This window comes from Ananas comosus, linkage group 21 (genome assembly GCF_001540865.1).
Source record: "Ananas comosus cultivar F153 linkage group 21, ASM154086v1, whole genome shotgun sequence".
Classification (NCBI taxonomy): domain Eukaryota; kingdom Viridiplantae; phylum Streptophyta; class Magnoliopsida; order Poales; family Bromeliaceae; genus Ananas; species Ananas comosus.
The window spans coordinates 8,411,665-8,439,593 of record NC_033641.1 but is presented as its reverse complement, the minus strand read 5'-3'; the positions used below and the strand labels follow the sequence as shown (position 1 = coordinate 8,439,593).

General features: G+C 35.4%; 1 protein-coding gene across 2 annotated transcripts; it reads right to left on the bottom strand.

Annotated features, from left to right (window-relative positions):
• On the bottom strand, positions 242-27,929 carry LOC109726192 (eIF-2-alpha kinase GCN2). Of its 2 annotated transcripts, XM_020255671.1 has the most exons (30): positions 27,504-27,929; positions 25,763-25,834; positions 25,588-25,647; positions 25,404-25,509; positions 23,559-23,663; positions 22,070-22,546; positions 20,766-20,894; positions 20,590-20,673; positions 20,412-20,498; positions 20,198-20,312; positions 19,081-19,195; positions 17,235-17,289; positions 15,987-16,153; positions 13,681-13,868; positions 12,807-12,952; positions 11,243-11,489; positions 10,456-10,735; positions 9,873-9,966; positions 9,080-9,160; positions 8,873-8,929; positions 7,975-8,106; positions 7,814-7,897; positions 6,832-6,940; positions 6,612-6,748; positions 3,281-3,379; positions 2,374-2,474; positions 2,155-2,257; positions 1,926-2,048; positions 1,394-1,538; positions 242-612 (listed from the first exon to the last, which is right to left on the bottom strand). In XM_020255671.1, exons 1-29 carry the CDS (start codon positions 27,629-27,631, stop codon positions 1,428-1,430), a joined length of 3,792 nt encoding a protein of 1,263 aa, XP_020111260.1. In that variant the 5' UTR covers positions 27,632-27,929; the 3' UTR covers positions 242-612; positions 1,394-1,427. The 2 variants fall into 2 exon arrangements, with proteins under 2 accessions (XP_020111260.1, XP_020111261.1); XM_020255672.1 differs by lacking the exons at positions 25,588-25,647; positions 25,763-25,834; positions 27,504-27,929 and having other exon boundaries at positions 23,559-23,641; positions 25,404-25,475.

The window sequence follows — 27,929 nt, the reverse complement described above, 5'->3', positions numbered from 1 at the left end:
ACCTGAGTACGTATCCCAGAAATGCTGCTTTTTTACCTCTTGCTGATGTACAGGTATTAGATGGAAAAATAGGTTTTCTTTTGGTTTGGATAAAAATAGGTTGGGTCACCAAATATGTCGCTCAAAATATTGTTGTTCATTTTTGGGCTAGACGATGGAAATTATATCTTAATTGAGCCAGCGGGATCCTGAACCGATGACTACTGAATTTCTCCGGGATCCTGAACCGATGACTACTGAATTTGGAGAAGGTTTCTGTCGAGATAGCGCAACAAATTACATGGACAGAGATTGCAACATCTCAAACAACTTCTCATGATAGATAGTAACTGTCCCTAATCACACTCAAAAAGGAGAGCTTTTTGCACCCCATCTACATTGTTTTTAATCGAAACAAAGAATTAAATCACCCTTGTAAATGAAAAGAGCCAATCTGAAGCAGCAAAGAGCATCAAAATTGCTATATCTACAGGAAATTCGATTAGCATCAGCAGAGAAGAAGCAGCAGCAGCAGCAGCAGCTCCTTACTAGGTCTTTGTGTCTCGATTTCATTGCATTCCCGTGTGCTTCTGGTTACATGATTTACAATATTTACAGCTCTGGGCGAGGAATCTGCGAGAAAGAGAAAGAAGAAGTTAGTGCATATTCACTCAAAGAGTTGGGAATTTAATGTTCGATTAAGTTTTAGCTGCTTTACTAAAAAACAGTACTGTGAAGAGAATAAAATAGTTACTGATACTGACGGAAATTACCGACATGTGTTCTAAAGCGAACTTGAAGAACAAATATGCAAAATAACCAATAAAAAACCTTATGTGATTATATATCAGAGAAATTTGTCCCACAGTAAATTTTCTGCAATTAGTCTGTCATCAGTGCAATTATGTCAGGTTATATATCCGAATCAAATCTTACTACCTCCTATACTTCTGCATGAATTCCAATATAACCCCAATAGATGCTAAGTATCAAATGCAACATGAAAAAGTAAAACCATATTGCTCGCTATACCATGATAATTATACTAAAATCGATAGCACCCAATATCATGATAATTATATTCTTAGGACTATCCCTAGCACATTATATCAATACTTAGGACCAAATTTGCCTAATGAAAATGCTCTTAAATTGGTGTTAAATTCCAATTAAAGCACAAGTTGGCAACTAAGCAGTATGACAAGTTGTTAAACACTTCATCTGCGGTCTTCATTTATCCAAAGCGCAGATGAATTGAATAGACAAATAAATAAAGAGTTTGTAAGTGCCGACACTAAGAAAATATCCTAAATCAACATTACACTATGATGTGTAGGATCAATTTTACCAAATTCTTATGCTCGGATTGACAGAAAGGCACGGAAGACTAATTTTAAGGGGTTTAGGAATAAACCTGGAAGAAAACTTCGCCAAAAATGCAAACAAAATCAACTCCAGTTTGCAAGGTTTCTGAATTGTGTTGATATTGCCTCCAACAGAAACTTTACAATGTCCTCTCTCTTAACCTCCTTCTCTTTCTTCAGCTCAAGATGTCGAAACTGAGGAAAAGGATGTATCGTAAAAATGAAAACAAATCAAGCAAGGTTAGGTATTAGCTAGAATTAACATGACGAATGCTTAATGATGGCAATTAACACTCAGCAACTGAAAGATCCATAATATCAGTAAACATTCTCTACATCATATAAACTAATTATTGTCATAAACAGAATAAGCCGCACGAAATTAACTAAAGCAACATATATTACGCAAGCAGGTCAGCTAAGCATAAGCAAGAGAATCAACTTGGACAGAAGTCCTGTTACTTAGCTTTGACCGTTGTAATTGTTGCTGCTGATTATGCTTACATTGGTTATATAAGAATGTTCACCAAGAGTAGATAACTACTCAAAAAAGAACAATACAATTAAGGATAGATACCTTACCTTTACCATTTCTGTTTGAGATAGACTAGCTTCAGTAATAATGATAAGACATTTGATATCATGGTCACTTGCATATTCGTACTGTTCTTTGAGGCTTGGGTCTGGCTGGGGAACAAACTCTGCCTGTGAATTCATCGACTCTTAATGGTCAGTAACCAAGAAGGTTCACATCTAATAGCACTTAAAACTCTCCTAAATATTTTCTTAATACTATTTATGCAAAACAAACCTTTATGTTGGCTTGCCAAAGTTCTGCGACAAACTCCATGCGCTCAAGTAGCAGTCCGCCACTACCTCTTGAACAGACAAGCACACTAATGCTGGGTTCAATCCTGGATAGTCGAAGGAAAATATACAATGTTATTACGAGAAAAATTTATTGGAGATCCTTTTCAAGGATCCTAGTTAGATTAAAGAAGGAAACTAGCCAACAAAATGGAAACTGCACCTTGGCGGCCTGATATCTACCGAACAATGCATAGGAATTTTCTCCAATGCGATGCTAACTCCAACTGCACCCGATGGATTAGTTTTCTGGCCAGATATATGCTGAGGTCCAGTTTAAAGTAAAAATCAATGATAAAAATTATTAAGAAAAGAAAAGAGAGAAAATGTTCTGATGTCTGCACTGAATATTTAATTGATTAGCAAACTTCGTCCTGTTTGAACTGTTCTACAACAAAGTAAAACAGACCAACTAGTTCAGAAACCCCCATCACATTTATTGCAAGAGCAATTTATCTGTTAGTGAATCTGGGAAGACTAGGCAATTTTTTCCCCCCCTGTTCATAAACATTTTTCTTTCTTTAAGAAAGTCACAGCAAAATATTCTATTCTCCCCAACCTTCAATTGTTTATTATCCTTTAGCTAGCTGCTCTATTAGCAAAATTTTTTTGCCATGCCCTAGACTGAAGCAAAACTGGGTCGGTGTTGGTTCAGCCAAGAAGAAGATAAACTCAAAGTTGATCATTAATACTCACTTTTCTGCTTAAGCTTTTCTAAGGTGCATGGCCTAAGACTACTCCAAGTTGTCTGATAACTTGATCACTATACTCTCTTTCAGAAAATGACTTTGGAGTGATCAATGCCGCGGGATAGGACAATCGTAGAAAAGCGATGTTTGTGTATAAATGTTTGAAGCAGCATTAACAATTTTCTCAATCAAAATGTCATAAAAACTTCTTTGTTGCAGAAAATGTAGAGGCTTCAAATTGGAGCTTCTATTTTTAGGACATGCAATATAAAAGCTCGAGACCTTTACTCGCCAAATGGCTGGTAGCTGATCTCCAGAACAGAGCAGCTACTCGGAAACCAGGCCAAAGAGGTGCAGGCGTATGAGTTGTAACTTACATACCTGATCCCAATATTGCTGCATCAGATGATCGTATCGGCCGCCAACAGCTAGCAAGGTTGCCTCAGTACTTGATCCAGGAAGACTCTCTTTTAGGTAAACCTGCATCCGCATGTCACTAGTCATCAATTAAGGTGGCAAGGCGATTGTGATACAACACCAAGAAACTGGAGCTTCTATGTTGCCCCAGCTATATAGTCATTTCAATTTATCCAAAATGTATTTCCAGGACAATATAAACCAACGCAAACACATAAACTTTTACAAATTGTATTTATGCCGTTTTTTTTCAAGTACAAACATTCAACAAATAAACAACGAGCTAATCATCACAGTTCTGAAACATTCCACAAGATACGGGATCAGCTGAATGCGATTGAACACATATGGGTAGTGAATTCTTTTTCCATCGAATAATCGAGTACGTTTTTTATTGACTACATGTCATGCTGAGGACCATTAACAGTGTGCAGATTACCATTAAAAGTGTGTAGATTAAAAAATAATAATAATAAAACTTACAGATGGTCGTAATCTTAACTAGAATAACAAATGCCAGGTATCAATAGGTAGATCACCATATTTGACTTGGTAAAACAAAGAACCAAGGGACCCAGCAAATCAATATATTTCGATCTCATGTTGAGAAGCGATCATTCATATGATATACTTCTTAAGGCTTAAACTAACATAAATTCTAACTCTTTGTTTCAGTGTGAGTTTCATGTTTCTATGCAATTGCTCAATTTCTAGGCATACATGAAACTGAAAAGCCAGTATGGAAGAATCAATCAATAGGACTAGTAATATCTATAAAATACATAAGTAGATGACTATATATCTGCACTTAATCTTTCTATGTAATAACAGTTAGTCCACAGATCAGAAGCCAGTGATCTCATACAGGAAAGAGCAAGGTTTAAAGTACCGTGGCACGGAAGCGTGCCGCTGTCTGCCTAGTACGATACGGCACCGGCACACTTTCGTGTCGACACATGATACGCTTGCATGTCGATACATAGTACGCTTGCGTGTCGATGGATACGCTTGCATGCCGATGAATATGTATGATTTCCTACTAGCACGCTTTGGCATGAACTTATTTCAGTTTTTTTTTATTCCAATAAGTTCTTATAATATTATTTTGAAAGACTTAATCAAATAATTATGAATATTTGCTATGTATAACTTACTATACTCATCAATTAACATACTTGTAAGCTTTTTTATATGTAAAGTATAACTACACCTGATGCAGAATAAAAATTTTTACAGGTTAGAATTTTTAAAAGACAAAAACATCTTTCTTTCTTTCTTTCTTTCTTTTAACCATATTACAGTCTTCCTTTTATAAAATACAAAAAAAATAATTTTTAAAATAATTTGAAAAATTATGTTAAAAAGTATTTGAAAAAATTATTTTTAATTAATTTTTTTAAAAATTTATTAGATCTATCAAAAAAATTAAGCAATAAATTATATGACAAATAAATTAAATAAATTTAAGTATCAATTGATTTAATTTAGCTTTTAATTTTATCGGCATTTTTAATCTTCTAACGCAAAAATAATTTTTTATGTTTGATGTGCCTCAAAATTTGTTTATTGAATTTGATTTTGTTCCCTTAATTCGCCAAAAATTCCGCGGTGCAACAAATTTTGATAAAATAATTTATGAAAAAAAATAGATGTCTGTGATGAAAGCGGAGAGCTCAAGCTGATAAGGGGGGGTCCCCTACGGTATGGATTGGATATGTAATTAAAAATTTTTCCGTATATTAATAAACAAAAAAAATCAAATTATAATTTTTTTTACTTACCTAATAAGTAGATTTTCGATTTGTAATGTCCTTGGAGGGTGTAGGATGCTTCGTGATATCCCAAAGAACAAAACGAAAAGAAAAAAAAAAACAAAAAGCAAAAAAAAAGTTTTTTAAAAAAAAGAGTAGGCCGGCATGGCACAGTGCTGTGGCACGGACCTACATATCACCCTGTCTCGCGCGATACACAGATCCATGCCGCTGCACGGAGAGGGTTACGAGACCCCTCTCCGTGCACCCTGTCTTGCGTGCCGATGGATATGTATGATTTCCTACTAGCACGCTTTGGCACGAACTTATTTCAGTTTTTTTTATTCCAATAAGCTCTTATAATATTATTTTGAAAGACTTAATCAAATAATTATGAATATTTGCTATGTATAACTTACTATACTCATCAATTAACATACTTGTAAGCTTTTTTATATGTAAGTATAACTACACCTAATGCACAATAAAAATTTTTACAGGTTAAAATTTTTAAAATGCAAAGACATTTTTTTTTCTTTCTTTTGACCATATTACAGTTTTCTTTTATAAAATACAAAAAAAATAATTTTTAAAATAATTTTTAAAATAATTTGCACAATTATGTTAAAAAGTATTTGAAAAAATTATTTTTAATTAATTTTTTAAAAAATTTATTAGATCTATCAAAAAAATTAAGCAATAAATTATATGACAAATAAACTAAAAATTTAAGTATCAATTGATTTAATTTAGCTTTTAATTTTATCAACATTTTTAATCTTCTAAAGAAAAAATAATTTTTTATGTTTGATGTGCCTCAAAATTTGTTTATTAAATTCAATTTTGTTCCCTTAATTCGCCAAAAATTCCGCGGTGCAACAAATTTTGATAAAATAATTTATGAAAAAAAATAGATGTCTGTGATGAAAGCGGAGGGCTCAAGCTGATAGGGGGGGTCCCCTACGGTATGGATTGGATATGTAATTAAAAAATTTCCTGAATATTAATAAACAAAAAAAATTAAATTATAATTTTTTTTACTTACCTAACAAGTAGATTTTCGATTTGTAATGTCCTTGGAGGGTGTAGGATGCTTCGCGATATCCCAAAGAACAAAACGAAAAGAAAAAAAAAAACAAAAAGCAAAAAAAAAGTTTTTTTTAAAAAAAGAGTAGGCCGGCATGGCACAGTGCTGTGGCACGGACCTGCATATCACTCTGTCTCGCGCGATACACAGATCCATGCCGCTGCACGGAGAGGGGTACGAGACCCCCCCCACCCCCCCACGCCTCTGTACTGCGCCACCTTCCGCCTCATGCCATACGGCACGAGACAACGCTTTGAACCTTGGGAAGGAGCTTTAGGACATTAAGAAATATATAATTCTTTTGGTTGACATTTGTACTACTTAATCAAAAGATGAACAAATGCAAAATCCAAATATAAGTAAAATCAAGTACTAAAAGTTTTCTATTTACCATTTACACCACTTTATGTTTTAAATAAAATAATTATAAAACAGAATAACACAGACAGATCTTAACCTGGAAAAATAGGCTGCTATGGTAAACTTCTGTAGGAGGCATGAGAACATCAATAGAAACATGCTGCTCAATTGACCACACCCTCAAATAGCTTAGAAGGGCAGACAATTCTTCAAGAGCCTTGCATGTAAGCCTATCTGCAGTATCACAACAATAAAAATATTTTGCTTCTCTTTTGCATTGAATAAAGAACATAAAAATTAGATATTAAAAAAACTACCGAATGAAAGGGCCCCTCTCAATCTAGCAATGGCCTGATCTGCAGATCCACAGAACCTCAAGTCTGCTATCTGTAATCTATCAACAACTGTTTCGGAAAGATTAAGATCCTGGATAAGAATAAGAAATTCATACATCAATCTATACGAAGAAATATAAGAAAGAATCTTTTAATACATCCGTTTCTTGGCGAAGCCCGAACTTATATTTTATACCCTCGAAAGTGCACTTCATTAAAATATACACGTAGGTTGAGGAGTCATTCGATTCATGAGGTAAGTTGTTTCGTACCAGGAAAAGTATTTTAAAGGGGGGCTTTTTTAAGCAGAGCGGTATAGGTAAAAGAACTAAGTTTGCGAAGGGCATGAAAATTCAGATTTTGCAGGTATATACAAGTAAATTGGCAAGTGTTTAAGGATATAGATATGTAGATCAACATAAGGAAAACATTCTTCTTGGCTTCTATGTTACAACTACCAGTACTCCTTAATAATAGGTAGATAACCTGTTAGCCAGCAGACAAAAAGAGAGCATGCATAGGCAAACAAATGTTCAAACAAGGGTACTATAGTAGCTCTGCAGCACTCATTAGCTAGCTGCCTTTTGTAAATCTGGTGAGGGGAGAGAGAGAGAGAGAGAGAGAGAGGTAGACAAGGCCTGTGAGATTAGGAAGTGCTTAAGAAATAACAAACTTTGGATGCTACAAGATTATATTGCGATTATCATCATTTCGCTCAGCAGCTTCTCACTGTAACTTTCAATTATTCTACTATTTATTCGACAGATAGAATATTCAGTTGTGACAACAGTTTCCCATAAAAAAGTTCTGTCTCCACCAGTTATCACTGAAATGTTTGCAGATACATAATATTGATTAGTTCAACCATTGGTTCGATTTTAAACACAGAACTATTCATCCAAAATATCTAAAATGATTCAGAACCAAAATTACAATGGTCAGGGGTACTATTCATTATATTTACCTGTAGAAGCTGTCGTCGAATGAATTTCCAATTTGACTTTCGACCTGTAGAGTGAGGACATAATGGGCCGATCAAGGACAAAAGCTGCACTTGGAGGTTAAAAAAGGGTCAGCCATATTACTATTAATACCTTAACTGAGAAGCAACTTGTAGTGATGTACCTCTGCTACATTCTGCCGAAGCTCACGAGTAATTCCAACCCAAGACCAAATTGATTCCAACACTTGGCCATGATTGAGTCGAATGTCTATTGCATTTGGTTGAAAAAAGCGGGTTGCAATATCCATTACCACCTAAAAGTTTGCATTATACCACCATTAGTTTTAAGAAGTCTGAGGAAAAGATGTAAAATGCATAATTTTATTATGCAATCTAATTAGATGCTGATTAAAATGCGAGCCCATGCATACAGAATCACAGTCCAAACTGACAATACACAAGGATTATTATAGTGAAGCGATTGGTAAAGAACGAATTCCCAGACAATATAGAAAATTCACAAAAGAGAAAAATCATAACATCAACATGTGAACTAAATTCAAGGAGATTCCTACAGATTCATCATATAAACCAGTTCATGCTAAAATTATGGGAAACTACGACAAACTCAAATCTGGTTATATACGGACCTTTGATCTACAATGGAAATTTAAGGACATCAATGTAATTGATCCCAATTATAGTTATGGGAATCAAAGGCAAGAAATGTAAGGGAGAAAAAAATATCATATAAGGTACCATCCTTGTCTATTCCTACATAAAGAGGCCAATCTGCTGGCTCATAAATGCAATAACATATCCAAAACTCATGAGAGCTGCATGATTGGAGCTAGCTACATAATATGAATATAGTTTAGAATGAAAAGACAAAGTAACATACAATACATTTGAATACAATTATCGAAATAACATCTTCCGCTATGGACGGGGGCACAAATGAAAGAAAAGAAAATATTCAAATAAATAAATGGTATATAAGGCATTCTCCCACGTATTCCACCAAACAGAAAATTAACCATGTTGTGAAGATGTTGCTTGGTAATGGATGAAAAGTAATACCTTAATAACTTCAGCCTCTGTTATTGGTGAAGTGCCTCCAATGATGTCAAAATCGCCCTACACAAAAATAAGTATTTGAGACTTTTACAGAAACTTCTGTTATCAAATGTTCCCATCAAAACTAGTTAAAGATAAAGGGAAAACAAAGACATGATAAAAAAGATATGAGAACGAACATGTAGAACTTTTGCAGATAGACAGCTAAACCTGAAGGAAGCGACTAGGAGTTGAATGACCAACTGCTCTTCTATAAACCGAAGAGACTTCGTAACGTTTGAAAGATGATTGCTGCATCAAGCAAGTAGTGACATCAACATATATGCAGGTTATTGCATTTTCACTATTTGTACATGTAACAACCTCAGCAAGAAACAAACAAAAATAATCGTCCGAACAGTGCTTTTCATGCTTAGAAAAAGAAAGAGAGTGTAACTTGTCAAATAGTTAAACATTGATATTTACTTACAAATCATTTATTTGAAATAATTTACTACATGTCATTCCTCAATAAAAGCCCAAAGAGCAGAATGTGGATATTAGAAAAGTGATGACACAGATTACAGACACCACCACATATAATAAAATATCAACATAATCAAGAATTTATAAGGCATGACAATCAAAATTATTTTAAATATTGGTATTTTGTTCGACTTGCATAAATATAAGATATTGGAAATATGTCAACATGAAAACCATTTATAAAGACTCCAACACCAAAGCTCCTCAAACTGAAACAAACTTACAGTATAATACTTGCCACTAGTGAAATCAATAATAATCTATCACTTTCTTATTGCAAAAAAATTGACTAGCTGATTGCAGCCATGCAAGCACAAGTTCAAACTCCATCATGCCACAAGTAAACATGACAAGAGAGTTAACATAGGATGAAAACACTACCGCATCATTTCAAACAACACAGCGCCAGTGTATCTCATGAATTAATCGCATCCCCCTGAAGGTGTGAAGAGAACAAGGCACTAATTTTGTCAAGTACCTGGTTTGTTGCGATCCAAGTAACAAATGGTGTCCGTAACTCATGGCGGAGCTCAAGAATATTTCCTCCTTGGGTTAAAAGCTTCACTGACTTCCTGTTTATTAAACATTAACAATTAGAACTCCCATCATGGAACCAACTAATAATGCCAGGTAAAAATGTACAAACATTATCTGAACTGTAAGCACAATTTGAACGTGTGAGCACAATTTGAATGAGCACCTGCACTTGCTTTTATAATCTAACATTACAGTATATGTGATTTAACTACCTCTCCTCAGAACTTCGGGGTATTTTCACGACAAAATATTCTATAACCTAATAAAACATGTTATTAACCAGTAAAACAGTCTTTAACACACTTGATGGAAAAATAAATAAATAAATAAATAGTCCTAACTCCTAACAGAACTTGATGAAATTTTCTGAAGAGAGTAGTGAAAGATTATGTAGTAAAGTTAAATTTCAAAGTTCAGATATCAATTTCGTAATGCACAACAGTATTGTAAGGTTCGTGCATTTTGACCGAACTTTCATGGAACAATCACCAATAAGGTGATCCAAAGAGAAGTGAATTTCTGACCTATTAAATGGATAACTGCCATCCAAGATGTTCAAAGGTGATATCTCCAATCTCTTTGCACAATGTCTTTTAAAGACTTCCTTGCTGATTTCAACAACAGTGTCTCGGATTTCTGTATCTAGTTCAGTGGATTGTGTGAAGGACTCGTTCATCATCATTTTTGCACTGCTGTCATGCTGACGACTCGATTTCATAATCAGTCTCTCCTCATTAAATATGGTAGATACAACTCGGTCGTAAACATATGTGTCCTCTGCTGCCTGTATGGTTCTGAGTACATCTGCCCATCAAACATTGAGTCTGTGTCAGAAAGAAGAAAACCAACCACATGCTCTGGAATAAAATGCAACTTGATAAGATGAAATACTCAAAAAATGAGGGACATGATTGTTAACAAAAGCTGGTGCCCTCAAACACGAACTAAGAATGTCCAGGTTGACATAATGTTGTGGAAGGTCACAAGATAGCTTTCAGGCAATGCTCTTAAAGACTACTTAAATATACAGTGGCTTGTTCAATCAACAAATGGGATATACAACTGCGAATGCTGATGCCTGATGCCTATTCATCCAAGATTGACGAAGTCAAAAATGTACCTAATTTAGAACCTAATATATGACGAGTGACTAAAGCAAAAAAGAAATAGAGTGATGAAACAAGAAAAGTAAGAAGAGGTTATACATAAATAGAGACAAGTAATTTAGTTTTTCCTCTCTAAATGAGAGAGAGAGAGAGAGAGAGAGAGAGAGAGATATATGCCTATAAGTCAGAAGGTCGATATTCTCACCGTTCAACCACTCATCCTCCATTCTTGGAGGCAACTCATGTTGTAGAAGCTGAATAGCAGACGGGCGGTCAGAGGGGCCCAGGAATGTCAAGCGTCGGAGCAGATTTGCCTGACCAGGATATTTTTCAGCCCAGGAAGGAGGAATAACCTTCTGTTTAAGATCTGAAAGAACAATGTGTCGCTCCATTGCGGTTGCAAAGGGGTGCCATAGCTCGAAAAATATGATCCCTAAACTATACATATCAACCTGAACAACATAATAACGTTCAACGGATGTAAAAAAGGGGCGATAAACACAACAAGAAAAGGAAAACAATTTTATGATCAACATAAGATTATTACAGTGTTGAAAGGTCAAGGATTGCCATGCCACAGCACAACGGCCCAGGCTATGCCAGTGTCGATACGGCCCCCTGTACCAGTGGCACGCCACTGGCACACTGACATGGGTTTGGTGCAATTTTTTTTTTATTTTTTTAGCTTAATGCTAGCTTCTTAAGATATTTTAAGGTTTGTAATGGATATAAACTTGATCCAAATTGTACCTCTCATCTAGTCCAAATCGAAATAGTCATATACAACTCATAAAAGTATATAAATGGTAATATAAGACTAATAAATACTACTAGAGTAATTCAATACACGGATTTAAGTGTCGTGGAAACGGGGTCGTGCTGGAAACTTGCCGATGCATGCTGGTCACAAAAATTATATGTATGCCGACACATAATGGCATAAAATATTTATTTTCTTTAGCAACAAAACATACAAATTATTTACTATGTATTTTTATCAAATCTTTTGAACTTTATTGAGAAAACTACTTACGAATTTAAAGAATAGAGGGTTTTGAGTTGTGCCATCAGCACGGAAGCTGTATCGTGCCGATATCTTGCTGGCACAATAAGGCACGGTGGATACAGCCCGCTGATGGGCACTTAAATCCTTGATTCAATATGCCCAAATCATTAGTCTAAAGTCTAAACTTTTATCTACCATTGCTAGTAGTACATTGAGTTCCTAGGTGGATCATATTTAGTAATTATCATCATCAGTTACTAGATTGATCCCTTGACTGGTGAAAGCTCATTTGGTGCCGATACATCTTGTAATAATTGCAACATATTCATTATAACGAATTGTATCATGATGTAAGTGTGCTACCGTGACCGGCATTGGCACAAAAATAGCGGTGACATTATCAAAACACCTCCTTTCACCCCTTAAAATAGAAAAAAAAAAAAGAGTAAATAAATCCGTGCCACACCATGTTATTTCGGCACTAACAGGCGAAGGGCAATACAGAGCGGTGTTCCGCAATACGAGGCGATATGGAAGCGGCACACCACGATACAAAGTGGCATGCCCACAATTTCTGAGTGCCAAGCAGCACCGACCCGTGCCACACGTCGGTACGCCACTGGCACGGTACGACACGGGTGGCATAGGCCCCTGCCTGTTGTGAAAGGCAATGAATAATGTTTACAATCCTCTAACATCATTATTTTAATTGTTCAAATTTAGATATAAAAGAAATTAGTTATATTGGTGGCATAATTGGAACCTTTTCATTAATCTGTGGCCAATTGTGCTCCACTTCAGGCGCTGTATAAAAATAAGTGCCAACTTGACCAGTTCCATCTGTTGAAACTCCAGTTGCCTCAGTAGGAAAATATTGATCATGATCCAACTGCTCCTTCAGAAACTTCGCTGAAAGCAAATAAAACACAATTAGATTTCTTTAGCAAGCATATGGCCAAATTTAACAAAAAACCTATTACACAAGTAACAGGTAAAATAATTGCTAGTAAACTAATTTTGACTAAGGAAATAACTTCCAAAATGAATGATAAAAGTAGTCTTCAAATAACTAGCTAGAAATCTTTCAAATTTGATGCATGCACGTATTTAGCCAGGTAAACTACATTTGTATTTAAAATTTAAATTTTTTTTTTTAACCTAATGAATGACTGTTATAACAAAGCAAATATATCACTCAGATATTTGGACTGCCATATGTTTCTCCCAACTTATATATCTACCACATCATTTAGTTCGATCCTTAAACAACCCTCCCCTCCTCCCCTAGCCCATGCCCACCTACACATCCGCGACACCCCCCCCCCCCAAACCACCCCCAACCTTCCCCCCAGAGAAAACGGCAACCAAAAACAAGACCCCCCACCCTGCCCAACAACCCACCCAGCACAAACAGAAAACAAAAATATATTAGAGAGACATGTATGATAAATTTAAATCTTCACTAACAAGTACACAATTTTAAATTTTTTTCCCAGGATATATTTTGACTTAACCTCTCTTATAGTACCTTCATAATACTTCAAACTTATAATATAGCATTACAACTCCCACATGCACAAGCAAAAAAAAAAAAAGTTAAATCCAGTATTCTAATATGGCTATATATGTACACTTACCAAGACCAAAGTCCCCAATTTTAATATCATTACGGACATCAAAGAATATATTGTTAGGTGTCAAGTCCCGATGGATGATTCCTTGACTATGTATATGCGCAAGGCCTTCCACAATTTGCCGAAATAAATGCCACACATAGTCCTTATCGAAAGAAGAACTATATGATTCAAAATCTTGCCGTAAAGTCCTTCATACATCAAAAAGAAAAGTAAGGAAAGAAACAACAGAAATTGTATCATAGAAATGTATTATTATAACAACAATAGAGGAACTAAGGATGAGATACGATCTTGTTTTATGGTTAAGACCTATAGTCAGGAGTTAAAGCTACGGTGGATAATAAACTTGTCAGAGTATATAGATATAAAAATTACCACTTTTGAGTCTGATAAGTGCTAGTTCGGCCTCAATATGATAATATTTAAGTGTCATTTGTAATGTTATATAACAACAAAGTAGTTAAGCATTATGAATGTCATGATGGATGTGTCAGTCCCTAACCTCATGATTTTCTAGCAAGTCAATCCCAAAGACAGAAGTGCATTCCATGGGAGAATGATGATCCAATATTACATAACTAAAATTAGGAACCAAGAGTGTTGTGTAATCATCTCACATAATATAAGAGTAAACTTACAAAATAGAATAACTATTCAGCAGACATCAACAAATAATAACGGAGACAAACAATCAGTCACAGTTGCCACTTGTTTTGTCTAGGGATATTAGGATATATAAGATACTGTTGGTACTTGTTGTCGTAGAAATTGTATCAGGCGTCAATATTTGTCCGTGAACACTTAGCAGCACCAGAACGTAGTTGAAGAGAGTAGAAAGAAAGCTGATGAAATTAGAATATTTTGAAGCATTTGTAGTGATTATGATAGATTGTGGATCCGACTATAGTAGAGAAAAAGAATAGGATCCAGTAATCTTTGACATTTGCAGGAGCCATTGATAGAAGTGGTCAAAGTAGAAGAAACAAGGGACAAGGGTTCACACGGAGCAATGACAAAAAGAAAGAGAAGCCTTTGCGACAACGAAAATACGAGTACAAGAGAAGAGAGAAAGAGGGCCAGTGTACGGAGAAAAAAGAGGTGAAAAGAATGACTGCATCTGGCAGCTAGGTTTATACTACGGCTCTGCTGCAAGAAGGTGCTGGTCACCTCATGGTACACTTTCCCACAACACTCCATTTGAAAACAGAGTCACAAAAACTTTCCAATTTTTGTGAGCTTTCCTTTTCCTATTATTGAGAAGAAAAATATATACTACATATTACAAGAATGATATCTAGATTTGGAAAAGAATGGTTAGAGAGGAGGTCTAACCAAGACACAAAGTTCATATGACCTATTTACTATTTCCATGAGGCTCACAACAATTTCATCTTAGAAAAAGGGCCAACAACCCATAAATAGCCTGATTTCAATAACAAAGTGCAGATATTTAGAAAATTAATGCTCAAGACAAAACAAAAGGTTCATTACATTATAATTGATCCACAACATTCTCAGTAAGTTCCAAACTATTAGTAATTTCAACCCAACAAGAAACTCTAACGATAGGATACTTGTTTAGATCATAGATGGTCTTATAAGCTGCGTAGTGTTCAAACCATGCATTGTCTTCTTACTGCACCTATGGCTTAAAGATTACTGCTGTTGATATACTTAATTATTAACAGCTCTTGCACTACAATAGCACTTGCTTCAACTTCATAACTAATTATAGGATATGCAATACACCAATAGTCCCACATCAGATGGTATGTCGATGCCTCAATACTTGAGAACAAACACTTTCGCATTGGTAGCTTGGGCTTAAGCATTTTGAACTAGTAGTTTGGGTCCCAACAAGTTTCTAATTATGGTGGGCTAAGTCAGACAGTAAACATATCATATTAGAGTGCCAACCAAAAGTGTGAAATTGAGCAGTATATAGAACAAAGTGCTGCTCCATGTACATGGTAGGAACCACCTCTTGAATTTTAGAAGTCCTGGGTTGATTTAGTGGGTCTAGCGAGGACGTTGGAGCCTAAACAAGAGTTTGTGACACCCCAAGCCTAAACAAGAGTTTGTGACACCCCAACAGACAGAAACTGGATAGCATAAAGACTATAGTTAGTATTTGAGGACAACACTCTATTATTAGTAACATAGGTTCAAGCATTTTGGTCAGTGGTTAGGGACCAACAAGGTGCTGATATTAGTGAACTGGGATGGTCGTTAAATAGAAGGCAATCATAACAGTAGGCTAAACAAAACAAACTGCAAGACAAAAAAGATGATTAAAAACATTATACCTAGGACAATACTCCATTTGAATGTACAAGTATGTAGATTCCTGCATGTTATCTCCAGTAACATCGTTTGAGCTGACACCTGTGTAGGTTCTACTAAAGCTGTCTGCGGTTCTAGATCCCAAAGCACTCTCTCCATGATAACCACCATATTCGGTTTCAAACCATGCCTAAATTTACCAAATTAGGGCAAAAGTAAGAAGTCAAATTAGATGGTTGTGTTGGCATTTTAGTTCAAACTATTGTTTACAATGCAATTATGCAAGTGTAAGTCGACAATGGCCCTGTAACCATGATTTACTGGTAAGTTATAAATTAGACTGCCAGAGAATAAATTTGCAGATATAAGTTATTGGTCAAATAGACAAGCAGTATATTCAGAAAAAAGAATAATCAACAGCTGTTTGTTCAAGTCATGAATCAAAAACTTGTTTATTACTGGAAATGGGCACATTAATTAAGATTTTATTGACCTGTTGGTTCAGCCATGTGAGAAAGTCAAACTATATATATAAAAACATCAAACGTAGCAACCTTGATAACAAGTACAATTAGAAAACTTTCATTTCCGACAATCTTCCGTTAGTCCAAAAACCTATGTAAATAACTTTTTTGGTCTTAGCATGCTAAGACATTTTTCAGCACATTTTCAACTCTTCCTTTATAATATTTGTAAAAGTTTGCTTAGCAACATTCCCATAATTAAACTTCGAAATCATAAATACAAAATTCAATAAAAGTAGAAAAAGAATGCAAACCTAGGCAGATATCAGCTGAACATCATTATTAACAAATGTCCTATATTGTACAGTATATGTCAGCTTAATCTTCCAAATTAAGGTAGCGTTCATTTGGGCAAACAATTGTAAACATTTCACATTCGTGTATAGGTAGAAAACACAATACCTAGAGAGAGACAGAGAGTGAGAAAGAGATAACAGAGAGCTTCATTAAAAAGATATTTTATTTCCATTTTTTCAATTTAAATTACAACATGCCCTTGGAAATGAACGCACCAGTTCGACCACTTTAACATGTCATTTTGTGATTGCACCAGTTCGACCACTTTAACATGTCATTTTGTGATTGCCCATTATTTATATTACACGGAATTACAGTGATAGAGAAGAGAAGACTTTCTCCATTAAAAGAGAAATCCTTTCTGCTGTGAGTACTAAATGATATTTAAAGACATCAGACAAGAAGACAACTGAAGCATCAAGTAAACCATAAAGATGAAGAAACACTCACTTGATAGTACCGAACAACATGTTTATGCTGCAACCGTGAGAGAGTGGCTACTTCTCTGAGCACCTCGCCAAAATTATGAGAAGCATCAAAATGACAAAATAGTGAACAATCAACTCCAAAACGAAGAAACATGTTGTCAAAAACTAAGAACAAAGAAGCTAGTAGGTTTTATAAATTGATACAAAAAGTAATTTTAGTTCAAGACATGATGGTGGAAGTACTTCTTCACAAGAATAAGAGAGTATTAGAATTTACAAATTAACTGAGAAATATCATACAAGTGAAGAAATATGGAGTCAAAAACTAAGAATAGAGAAGCCAGTAGGTTTATTAAACTAATATAAATGGCAACTGCAGTTCAAGACAACACAATAATAGCACTACTTCACAAGAATAAGAAATTATTAGAATTTCTGAAGTAATTGAGAAATGTCACAGTTGCCATATATGAACATATGAAGGGCAAAACCCACAAGCAACTAAATCCATGAAAATCCCGAATTGAATAGATAAGATCTTGTATAACAGGGTTTACTTAGCGACACTAACTTAAATTATTATATTAATTCCGTCAATGTATTTATAACTTCACCATTTCAATGCTATTGATTTGATTGATATGATCTCCCAACAGAAGATTTGATCAATATGTCATGGAAACTCCTAGCTAAGAAATTTTGATAAAATTCCAACGTGTGGTCTTCTCCACCTGGTATCGGTCCATATATTCAACATCATAAATGTGAAATTGGTAATTTAGCTACCTTAATTCACTCAATAATATATATTGGGTAAACTTCAAATACCCCCCCTGTGGTTTCACACTTTCTCACTTTAGTACCCTGCGGTTTAAAGTGTATCAAGTTAGCCCCTGTGGTTTCGCACTTTCTCACTTTAGTACACTGTGGTTTAAAGTGTATCAAGTTAGTACCATATGGTTTCATTTTTCTCTTTTTATTATCCATTTCATAATTTTTTTCGTTAAATCAGTGACAAAGTTAAAATTAAAGGGTACTAAAGTGAATATTCAATAAACCTAGGTAGGGTATATGAAGTTTTTTGTATATAATTTAACGAAATATTAACGGAGGAAAAAAAAATCAGTGACAAAGTTAAAACTAAAGGGTACTAAAGTAAATATTCGATAAACCTAGATAGGGTATCTGAAGTTTTTGTATATAATTTAACGAAATATTAACAGAAGAGCCGACAAAAAGAGAAAAATGAAACTATAGGGTACTAAATTGATGCACTTTAAACCACAGGGTATTAAAGTGAGAAAGTGCGAAACCACAGGGTACTAAATTGATACACTTTAAACCACATGGTTCTAAAGTGAAAAAGTGCGAAACCACAGGGGAGGTATTTGAAGTTTTCCCATATATATTTTTGCTATGACAGATATAAACATCTTTTACTAACCAAGTTGAAGCTTACTAGTTTAATCCTAAACAAATATAATAAAATAAAAAAACAAAATAGTCCTTGTACTCGACAAATGGGAAAATTTAGCAGGTCTAACAGCAAATATCTAATTTTTTAAAGTTAAACGATATCACAGTAGTATCACTAGCTTGCACCAAGTGCCATTACGGTGCAAGATCCTGCACAGTATCATTTTCTTGCAAATTTGTGCTCAAGGTGTACATACAAAATGCTTCTCACAAGAGAAGTTGCCAAACCAAGGCTAGTCTTTGAAACAAGATTCTTTACTGTGTGAATAAAGAGAAAGATTGAAAAACATTCATTAACAATATATAAAGAAGAAGCTGTTCAGTTGCCCAGGCCGAAGATACACAAATAGAAAAATCAATTAAAGAGCAATAATGAGGCAAAAATATAAGACCTCAAAATCTTCTCATTAAGAGGGCTTCTATCCTTGAGACGAATCTTTTTTACAGCATATTGTCGTCCATCTAGCTTATTCTTGCATAATGCAACACGGCCAAATCCCCCATGTCCTACCAAAAGAAGCATTACAGACACATCTGAAGTTAAACCATCATCCTACAGCTTAAACTTCAATGGTACTCCAATCCTCAAACAACAAAAAGCGTCTGGAAGTTTAACACTGAAATAATATGATTTCGCTCAAAGATCAACTACGATCTTTTCACATAACACTATCAAGGCTGAAATGACATGTCATATGAACCAACATGTTTGGTATAATTTAACGGAACATATCGGTGATATTTCCCACTATTCTTCCATTCTTCTGTGTTTTGCTTTCTCTTACTATTTTTTTTCAAGAATCCCCTTCGTGAAAAGCATCTTTAGTCAAAGAGCATTATATATACATATATATATATATATATATATATATATATATATATATAAAGCACTCTAGCCATGCATGGGCAATTCTCTATCGCAGGTGATTGGAGGAATTTAACTCACAAAAAGGGTAGCTGAGGAATTGCACAAGAAGTCTTTAAAGAAACAAACCGAACACCATTCCTCAAACATCAATAACAAAATCGCGCTCTCCTTATATTTCCCCCCTAAACATCCAAATCACATCAATCTTAATATCTTTCTCTAACCACATACAGCTCCTCCAGAGAAGTAGATTAATTCTTCTTTGGCCTGTTTTATAAAAAATCCAAGACGATTTTCAATGAATTTTCATTCACTAAGGCAGCAAAATGATGATATCAGACCCTGGTATCGTTATTTATTTTGCATTACATAAAATTTCTAAAGTGTTTCGAGATTTCGAAAGGCCTTAGACAAATGTTTGAATCTATGATCTTTGTCCTATATTATCAGCTTTTGCCTCGAAAATTGCCTCTTATAGTTATTTAGAATTGTCTGATCAACTATAGTTCAACTGATTTGTAGATTGAAAGTTATGTAAGCAACTCAGTTGTTGACTAGCCACAACCCTTCAGGTATAGTACTCGAAAGCATCAGATAGTACCATCAAAATAAGTAATGAAACTCATAAGTGAACTCCTTACCCAATGGGCGGACTTCCTCAAAGTCATTTAGATAACGAGAATTTGATCTAGATGAAGCAACATCACCAGTAAGACTACTATCTCCTTTCCAAAATTGAGAGAACTGTGAAGAGATCTATACAGCAGAATCAAATAAGGAAAGGGCAGACAAGTTAACCAGAGAAGTGTTCATAGTTGAAAGAAGAGAAGTACATATATCAATCCAGAGACAAACCAAATGCTGTTCAAAAGCATGATCAAAAGCTTTATCAAAGTTGGAAGAAGGTGCAGCAACTAAATCTCTAGCCCATCCTGAAAGCATCTGTATTATGATCAAGTTAAGCAGAATTTACTGCAATGATCAATATAGAAGCGAAAGCAAATAAAGATAACATAAAAATTCCAGAACATACCCCAAATTTGCATAACTCTGAGGATATTTCTGGCAGAGAATTAGAATATGATCCTTTGGAGCAAGCAAGACGGAGTAAGTGTACCTAATTCAGAAGGTAAAATACTTGATTGCAATGAAAAGCTCCATTGAAATTATATATATATATATATATATGTCATAAGCAAATGTTCATACCAAAAGAAGATCTTTTTTCTTGTTCAGAGATGCATCATCACATGCCACTGATGCAAAAGATGACATTGAAGAGCCATTATCTGAAACAGAGCCATCAGCTTTCCATACTTGTTCCTCAATGTCAGTGTCCTACAAGAGAAAATAAATTATGCCATGCATATTCTGCATATAATTAAAGATTATTCTGCATATAATCGAACATCAGCCACTCATCAACATTAGAAGAAATAGTGATCTATTTTTCTTAATGTATTTCAGCTTAAGCTGCACAAGAAAGGACGTATGTGCCAGCTTCCAAATTCTATGATTGTGCAGATTCAGGATAATAGGTTCCAAGTTATGCCTTCAGGTGTTCTATAAGAAAAATCCATAAGCCAAACAGGGCAATGTTAGGGCAACGGAAAATGTACAAAGGAACATTCCAGATTAACAATTTCTATTTAACTAAACAAAATAATGCAGAAAAAAGAAGGTTACATCTCTCATTTATCCTGCTCCTGAATGGTTGTAAAGAGATGACTCTATATTATAACATTCAAAGCGTGAAACTTTTACATGCTAGTAAAAATATTACCACAAATATGAAAAACAGGAACTGTAGCTTTCTTCTGCATCAAATGTAAATAAGATGATATGTAAGTAGCTTACATATTGTAAGGAACTTGGACAGCATATGCAGAAGGTCGGTACATGGGTGTTATAATGTATGAGTTATAGGGAAGTTTATAAAAATAACAAATAAATCAAATAAGATGATAAGTAGAAAGTCAGGTAAATAAAAATATAGAAATGACATTTTGAAACGACACAAGTGGCTATTTGACCCACTTACTGATTGAATCTACAGTAATACTTAGACTCAAATGAGTAGTATGCGATTTGACCCAACAACGGCTTAACGCAATTGCGTTCACTGAGTTCTACAACAACATGATAAATAAGGCTTTGGACTTGTTGTTACCATAACCATGTAGGACCCACTTGGTATTGGGTATCATCTAACACTATTAGGCAAAACAGAGTTGGGATGAAAGAATATAGGGATATGCTACTCCGTCTTCTGGTGGAATCGTAGAAAATATATCGCAACCGATTCATTGCGATATATGCAACGTCATACTACATATGGAAACAAATGGGATAGTTTCCCATCGTACTTTCTCACTGCACAAAACACAATCTACCCACAACCCCAAAAAAAGCTGTAACCAATGAAAGAGTTTCCAAATAGTTGAAGGCCATTGTTCGTTGAACAGGTAAGAAAAATAAAATACTGATGAAACAAAAAGTACTTCCTCTCTTACCTCAAGCTGATATTGTGCACTGTCATAACTCTTCTCCGACGTATCAGCAATTGAATCTTGATCATTGATAGAAGCTAATTTGCCGGCACTCTCAGTTTCCTCCTCAACCGCATTTAATTGTGTCTCAGCTTCGGGTGTAACACCATACTTCGCACCAGGCAACACTTCAGCTAGCACATTTTGGAAGCGTCTCTCTTTAGCAATATTCTGAGCAGCAGTTGAAATTTGGGATTGCAATATGATGTTCTTCGCCTTGCTTTTATCAATTGGTCGACTTTGTGGCTCAGAAACTTTATTAGAGCTCCCATTTGCTACTTTTGCACCGTGGCTGCCCCAACCTGTGGTATCGCCAAAGAAGTCACCATAGAGATCGATTGAGCTAGTAACACATGGAATCTCAGGATGGGAACCCTTCTCAAGTCTAGCATTTAGATCACCATCAAATGATTGATCCTTGTTTTGAACCAAATGAAGTACCTGCATATATTAGGCACTTGATAATTGAAGCAGTACCTCAGTCCATCAAGAAAGCTACAAAGTTATCAAATAGTTACGTAATGAAAAAACAGTAGTAGTTCGTGGAAAAATGAAATTTACTACCAGGCAGGATAAAAGAATAATAGAAAAGCAAGAAAATTAGAACAAGTATACTAACCATGGACAAGAACGAGCACGTTCATAAGAAAAAATTGGGAAGTGGAAAGGAGAAAAAGAAGATGATAAATTTAGATGATCCTAAGGCGGAATGATCTTAGCTTCCCTGACCTAGCATTCTACAACTCGTGAGACCTCCATAGTTCATTAAAGAAAGTGCACAAACAGCTCAGGCATAAAAAGGCTAGTTTGTCCTGATCTTTCAGATTCTTGAACAGACCATAATAAACTCAATACATCCCATCAGTTAGTGTATAGCGGTGTGATGTGTAAATAAGCTTAAAATGTTTTCCATCTTAATTTAACATTTGATTGGCACTCAAAGACGTGCCACAATGCTTGTCCACTAAGGTAATAACAGCTGTGGATGCAACCCAACCAAGAGAAGCCAGACTGAGTGGGTCTTATTTGGGTTTGAGTTAGGCCAAGTTTGCATCTAGCAGACTAGTTTGATTTTGAACGGCCTACTGGTCTAACCTAGACTAAGGTGTCTAACCTAGACTAAGGAATTAAAATTTGGCACTAAAATGTTGACCAATGTGCATATTACCCACAAAATTATGCTAACTCAAAACTAATACCGGACTAGGCGACTAGCTAATTAATTTCTGCATTATATTTACTCTAGAACAACATAGCAAAGAATAAATCAAAAGGGAAAAGTATCAAACCTGAAAAGCACTAAAAAGACATGATTAAGCCTTTAAAAGTAACTCCAACTAATAACATGAAAAGCATCAAGAGACAAAGGACAAACATGGGCCCTTATGAAATCAAATACATAAGCAGTAATGTGGCACATGAAAAGAAAAAATTAAAAAAAAAGCCAACTTACAGATTTCAGCTTGTTGACTTTCGGCACAATTTCAGATAGAAATTCTTGAGCAGCCTCTACCAAATTGAATATCATCACACGTCCTTCTCGCGCATTAATGTTTGCCTAGACAAAATTAATCAGAGAACGAAGCATCTTGAACACATTAAAGTAAATTTCAAACAGCACATACGTGTAGGGTCTGTTTGTTTCCCCAAAGGCGAAGTCCAGGTCGAAGTAAACTTTCAGGTGAACTAGAGTTCAAGTGAAAATTACTTCTCTTCCAAGTTTGTTTTTATAGCTGTGGAACTGTAGTTCCCTCAGTTTTGTTATTTGTTTGTTTGGAAGTGAATAATGTAAAAGCTGAAGTTATCCATTGTTAATATTTTTTTTTTCCTTACTCTTTTTCTAGCAAATGACTTTGGCCCATGGTGGGCCGAAGTTAATTACAGTATTTTGGGGAGTTTGAGTTTCGACTGAAGGTGAAATTACGATAAACCAAACAATGAAAGTGGGCATTTATAGCCGAAAACAACTTCACCCCTCTCCATATTCGGTGAAACAAACACACCGGTGCGACAAATGACAATGCTTAAAACAAATGAGGAACACAAAAGGCACGAACTTCCATTGTTTCAGAAATTCAAGTTGTAAGATTTTTTACGGCCACCAAAAATATAATTATCAACTTAGCATCCATGTAGCCCTGCAGTAAAAGATGAAGGCTAGGAACTAAAGCTGGAAAGCATGTAATCATTCTTGGTATAAGATCCTCACAATTGCTAGCTCCTAATTGGAGAAAGGGCGTGACGCCCAAAGGGGAAGCCCATCACTGAAGTTAGGATATAGAAGCAATGAAGATCATTCAACGTATAAAGTTACAGTATGAGAAATAGGAGATATTTTCCTCTATTCTCTGATCTTACTAGTTTAGTCACTCAATCTCAACTCTTTTGTACTTCCCTGGCAGCAAGTTGAGATTGCGGGGCATTTGATTAAATACTTGTTTGAAGGATTAATAGGAGGAATGAAGATCGTTCAACAAATAAAGTTACAGTATGAGAAATAGGAGATATTTTCCTCTATTCTCTGATCTTACTAGTTTAGTCACTCAATCTCAACTATTTTGTACTTCCCTGGCAGCAAGTTGAGATTGAGGGGCATTTGATTGAATACTTGTTTGAAGCATTATTTATATTGAGCATGGTAGTTACAATTCAGGATAATACTCAGATATTATTGGGAGATCATTTTTCATCTTCAAACACCAGCAAACTTTAAATGGCAAGATCTTTTACTAGCTTAATTGTATGGTTAACTAGCACCAACAAGATGAATCATAAATTCTCATACACAACAATTTTGCATCATATGTAAATACTAGGACGACGTGTAGTTATGTCTCATAATCTTGATCATTAAAAATCTAGGTTTCAGTATCATTATGTGAGTATTAAAAAAACTTAGAAGGTTCTCGAACATTTTTCCTTCATAGAAAATTGCCGATTAAGACAAGTAATGAGCCAGAGTTGTTCAAATTTAAAGTTTGAACCATGACTTGAGCTCAAGAAAGAAAGGTGCAAGGTAGAGAAACAAGAAAGGAAAAGAACCAAATTTTTTTATATATGGAAACAGAACCCATGAACAAAATCAAAACTTGGAAAGAGGACAAGAATAACTCAAACAGAGAGGAAGACAATAATATAATGTAAGGTTTAACTCAGACACAGTTCTGTTCACATTATGGGAGGCAGTTAAAAAAAATGTGAAACTGTCATTGATCTTTTTGAAGATGGCTGAAGATAATTTAGTAGTTAACTTCACCTGATAAATAATGGTAACTTGTAAACAACAAATCCCTCTAACCTGGTCGACAAGAAGAGCTAGTAGCTGATCAGCATCCTTCTCGGATAAGCCTTTTTCTGGCACTATTTGCAACTTTGGACACTTATGAGGATACCCAGGTAAGCATCTGATGTGACTCAAGAAAGTGTCAATAGAACATGAAAGCAACAACTATCAGAAAGTAACTTTGAAATATGACACTTGCCTAACATGAAGAAGAGCCGAAACATTAAGATCATCGAAACCAGTGTCATCAGAGTAAGGCCTGCGCTCATTGTCATGTCAAGAATCTCATGAAATGAAGGGAAGATTATCTCCAACAAGATGAGCAAATTAAAATATATAAAGAAGTGAATTAGTAAACCTATTACACAATGTACCTGAGCTTTATTTCAAATTGCACGTGAGGTAGTTCTGAAACAATTTTGAAGTCCTCTTGAAATATTGCAGCCCTAAAACAAGTAAGGAAAAGCAGTTTAAAGACCAGAAAATGACTTGCGAATGATTAAAAAGATATGCAACACTATTGAAAAATAAAACAATGTCTTCTCTGATGTATGGGTGAAATAGTGAGAAATAACAGTCAATGGACCTTCAATTTAAGAGAGAAGAAGGTAATATTTTCGCATAACTGTCATAAGAAAGTATGCCTGGAACTCATTTCAAACATAATATATCTGTTAGCCAATAAATGAGGATTAAAGTGCAGTAAATAATTCCTGTATTAAACACTATTTCACTAAGATGTTAAAATTGGCAGATGCAGACCTCTAGAGACTTCAGATTTATTATAACAAGAAACCAATCACAAAAGAGCAGGGGAAATAACACATCATGAAAGGATNATAATATATCTGTTAGCCAATAAATGAGGATTAAAGTGCAGTAAATAATTCCTGTATTAAACACTAACCAAATAAGATGTTAAAATTGGCAGATGCAGACCTCTAGAGACTTCAGATTTATTATAACAAGAAACCAATCACAAAAGAGCAGGGGAAATAACACATCATGAAAGGATAACAAAAACTGAAAAAACTGCAGTCAATGGCCAAAGACAAGGAGGAATGATCCCCTGCTTTCTCCTGACACTTAAGAGGCGTGATAATTCATTGATGAGGACAATTTACATGTTAGAATAATTAAGTTATCCCAGTTGTTCCAGAATAAAGTAAATCGGAATATAATGTCCTAAAAAATAGGAATTATTAGGGTTAACAATCACTAAAAGTCAATCACCTTAGATATAACTTTAAAAGAAGCTCCATCTGATATGAGCTATCACAAGATAACTGCTACGAACATTCAAAAAGGCTTTTAGTGATAAATATATTTCAAATAGCAGAGTGACATGGCAGGTTTTAGTAATAGGCTTCACATCATAGGATCTTCAAATAGGCTTGGAAACTTTAAAAGCAGGTTACGAGGCCAAGGTTGAATCTTTTGGTACCATTTTGAGGCTTTCCAATGACGTCAGAATTTTTTGAGCCGAAGTCAAAAGAGTTGAGTTACAACTCACCCCACCAATCCACATTTGTAAACTAATTTTTTTTATATTCACTTTCATAAACCAAACAACCGAAAAGACGCCACTTTCTAATAGTACTAAGTTCAGCGCTTCACTTTCCGCCAACCAAACTTCACCTGAATAAATTCTATCAAACAACTCCACGAGTAGTACTCGTCTCGTTTCCACACCCTCAATGAACCATGAATAAACAGATAAAGAGTTAGGACGTGTTGGGCTGCTATAGGGTACACTGTCGTACAAGTAGTGCTATTAGCCCACCCCGACAGCTTCTTTCTGCAAATTCTGCTTTTGAGCATCAGAATCTCCTTTCTACTTCCTGCTGCAAACACTTACTAGAGGCTGCTGCTGAAAGCAGAAGCAGAAGCAAAAGCAGGGGAATCAGGCCTTTGATTAATGGAAAGACCACTCATATACCAGAAAATTCACAAATACTTAAACAGAAATAACTGTCCTTGCTTCATTCCCGTTTCTTAGATATCACAATACAAATAAATTAACATTTTTACCCCCCTGATGAGCATCAATTCCTGTAAGTAATCGAGGACAAATGCATCATAAATCATAAAATGACAACAAATTTAGAAGCTTACAACGCGGTTAGCTCCTCATTTAGGGCATCCTGATCGTCGTCCAACTGCGACGCGTGATCCTTCGACGGAGCCCTCCCTCGGCCCCTTCCACCCTTACTCTTCTTCTTCTTCTTCGAGCTGTGCCCCATCGTTCCCACTACCTCTTCTCACCACGTCTCGCGATCTCATAACACCGATCCAGGCTAGGGTTCCTCGCGTACTTCCCAAATACGGATCAAAAATCGCGAGAAACGAAGCAGGGATCGATCACAAACTACGCCGCGGGAGCCGATCGAGCTGGATCAGAGGCGGCGGCGAAGGGGGAGGAGAGCGATCGATCGAGAGACGAGGGTTTTAAGACGAGGATCGAGGGGGGTTTTGGATCGGGAAAGAGCGGGGGTGGGAATTGGGAGAGCGTTGTGGAAAAGCGTTAGTAGTCGCAGAGAG

Coding starts and splice junctions, on each gene's coding strand:
- LOC109726192 (XM_020255671.1), bottom strand. CDS start 27,631: ATGGGGCACAGCTCGAAGAAGAAGAAGAAGAGTAAGGGTGGAAGGGGC. Junction 23,664..25,403: donor TAGCTCTTCTTGTCGACCAG/GTTAGAGGGATT, acceptor AATTTTGTCTAG/GCAAACATTAATGCGCGAGA. Junction 8,107..8,872: donor CAGAGGCTGAAGTTATTAAG/GTATTACTTTTC, acceptor GCAAACTTTTAG/GTGGTAATGGATATTGCAAC.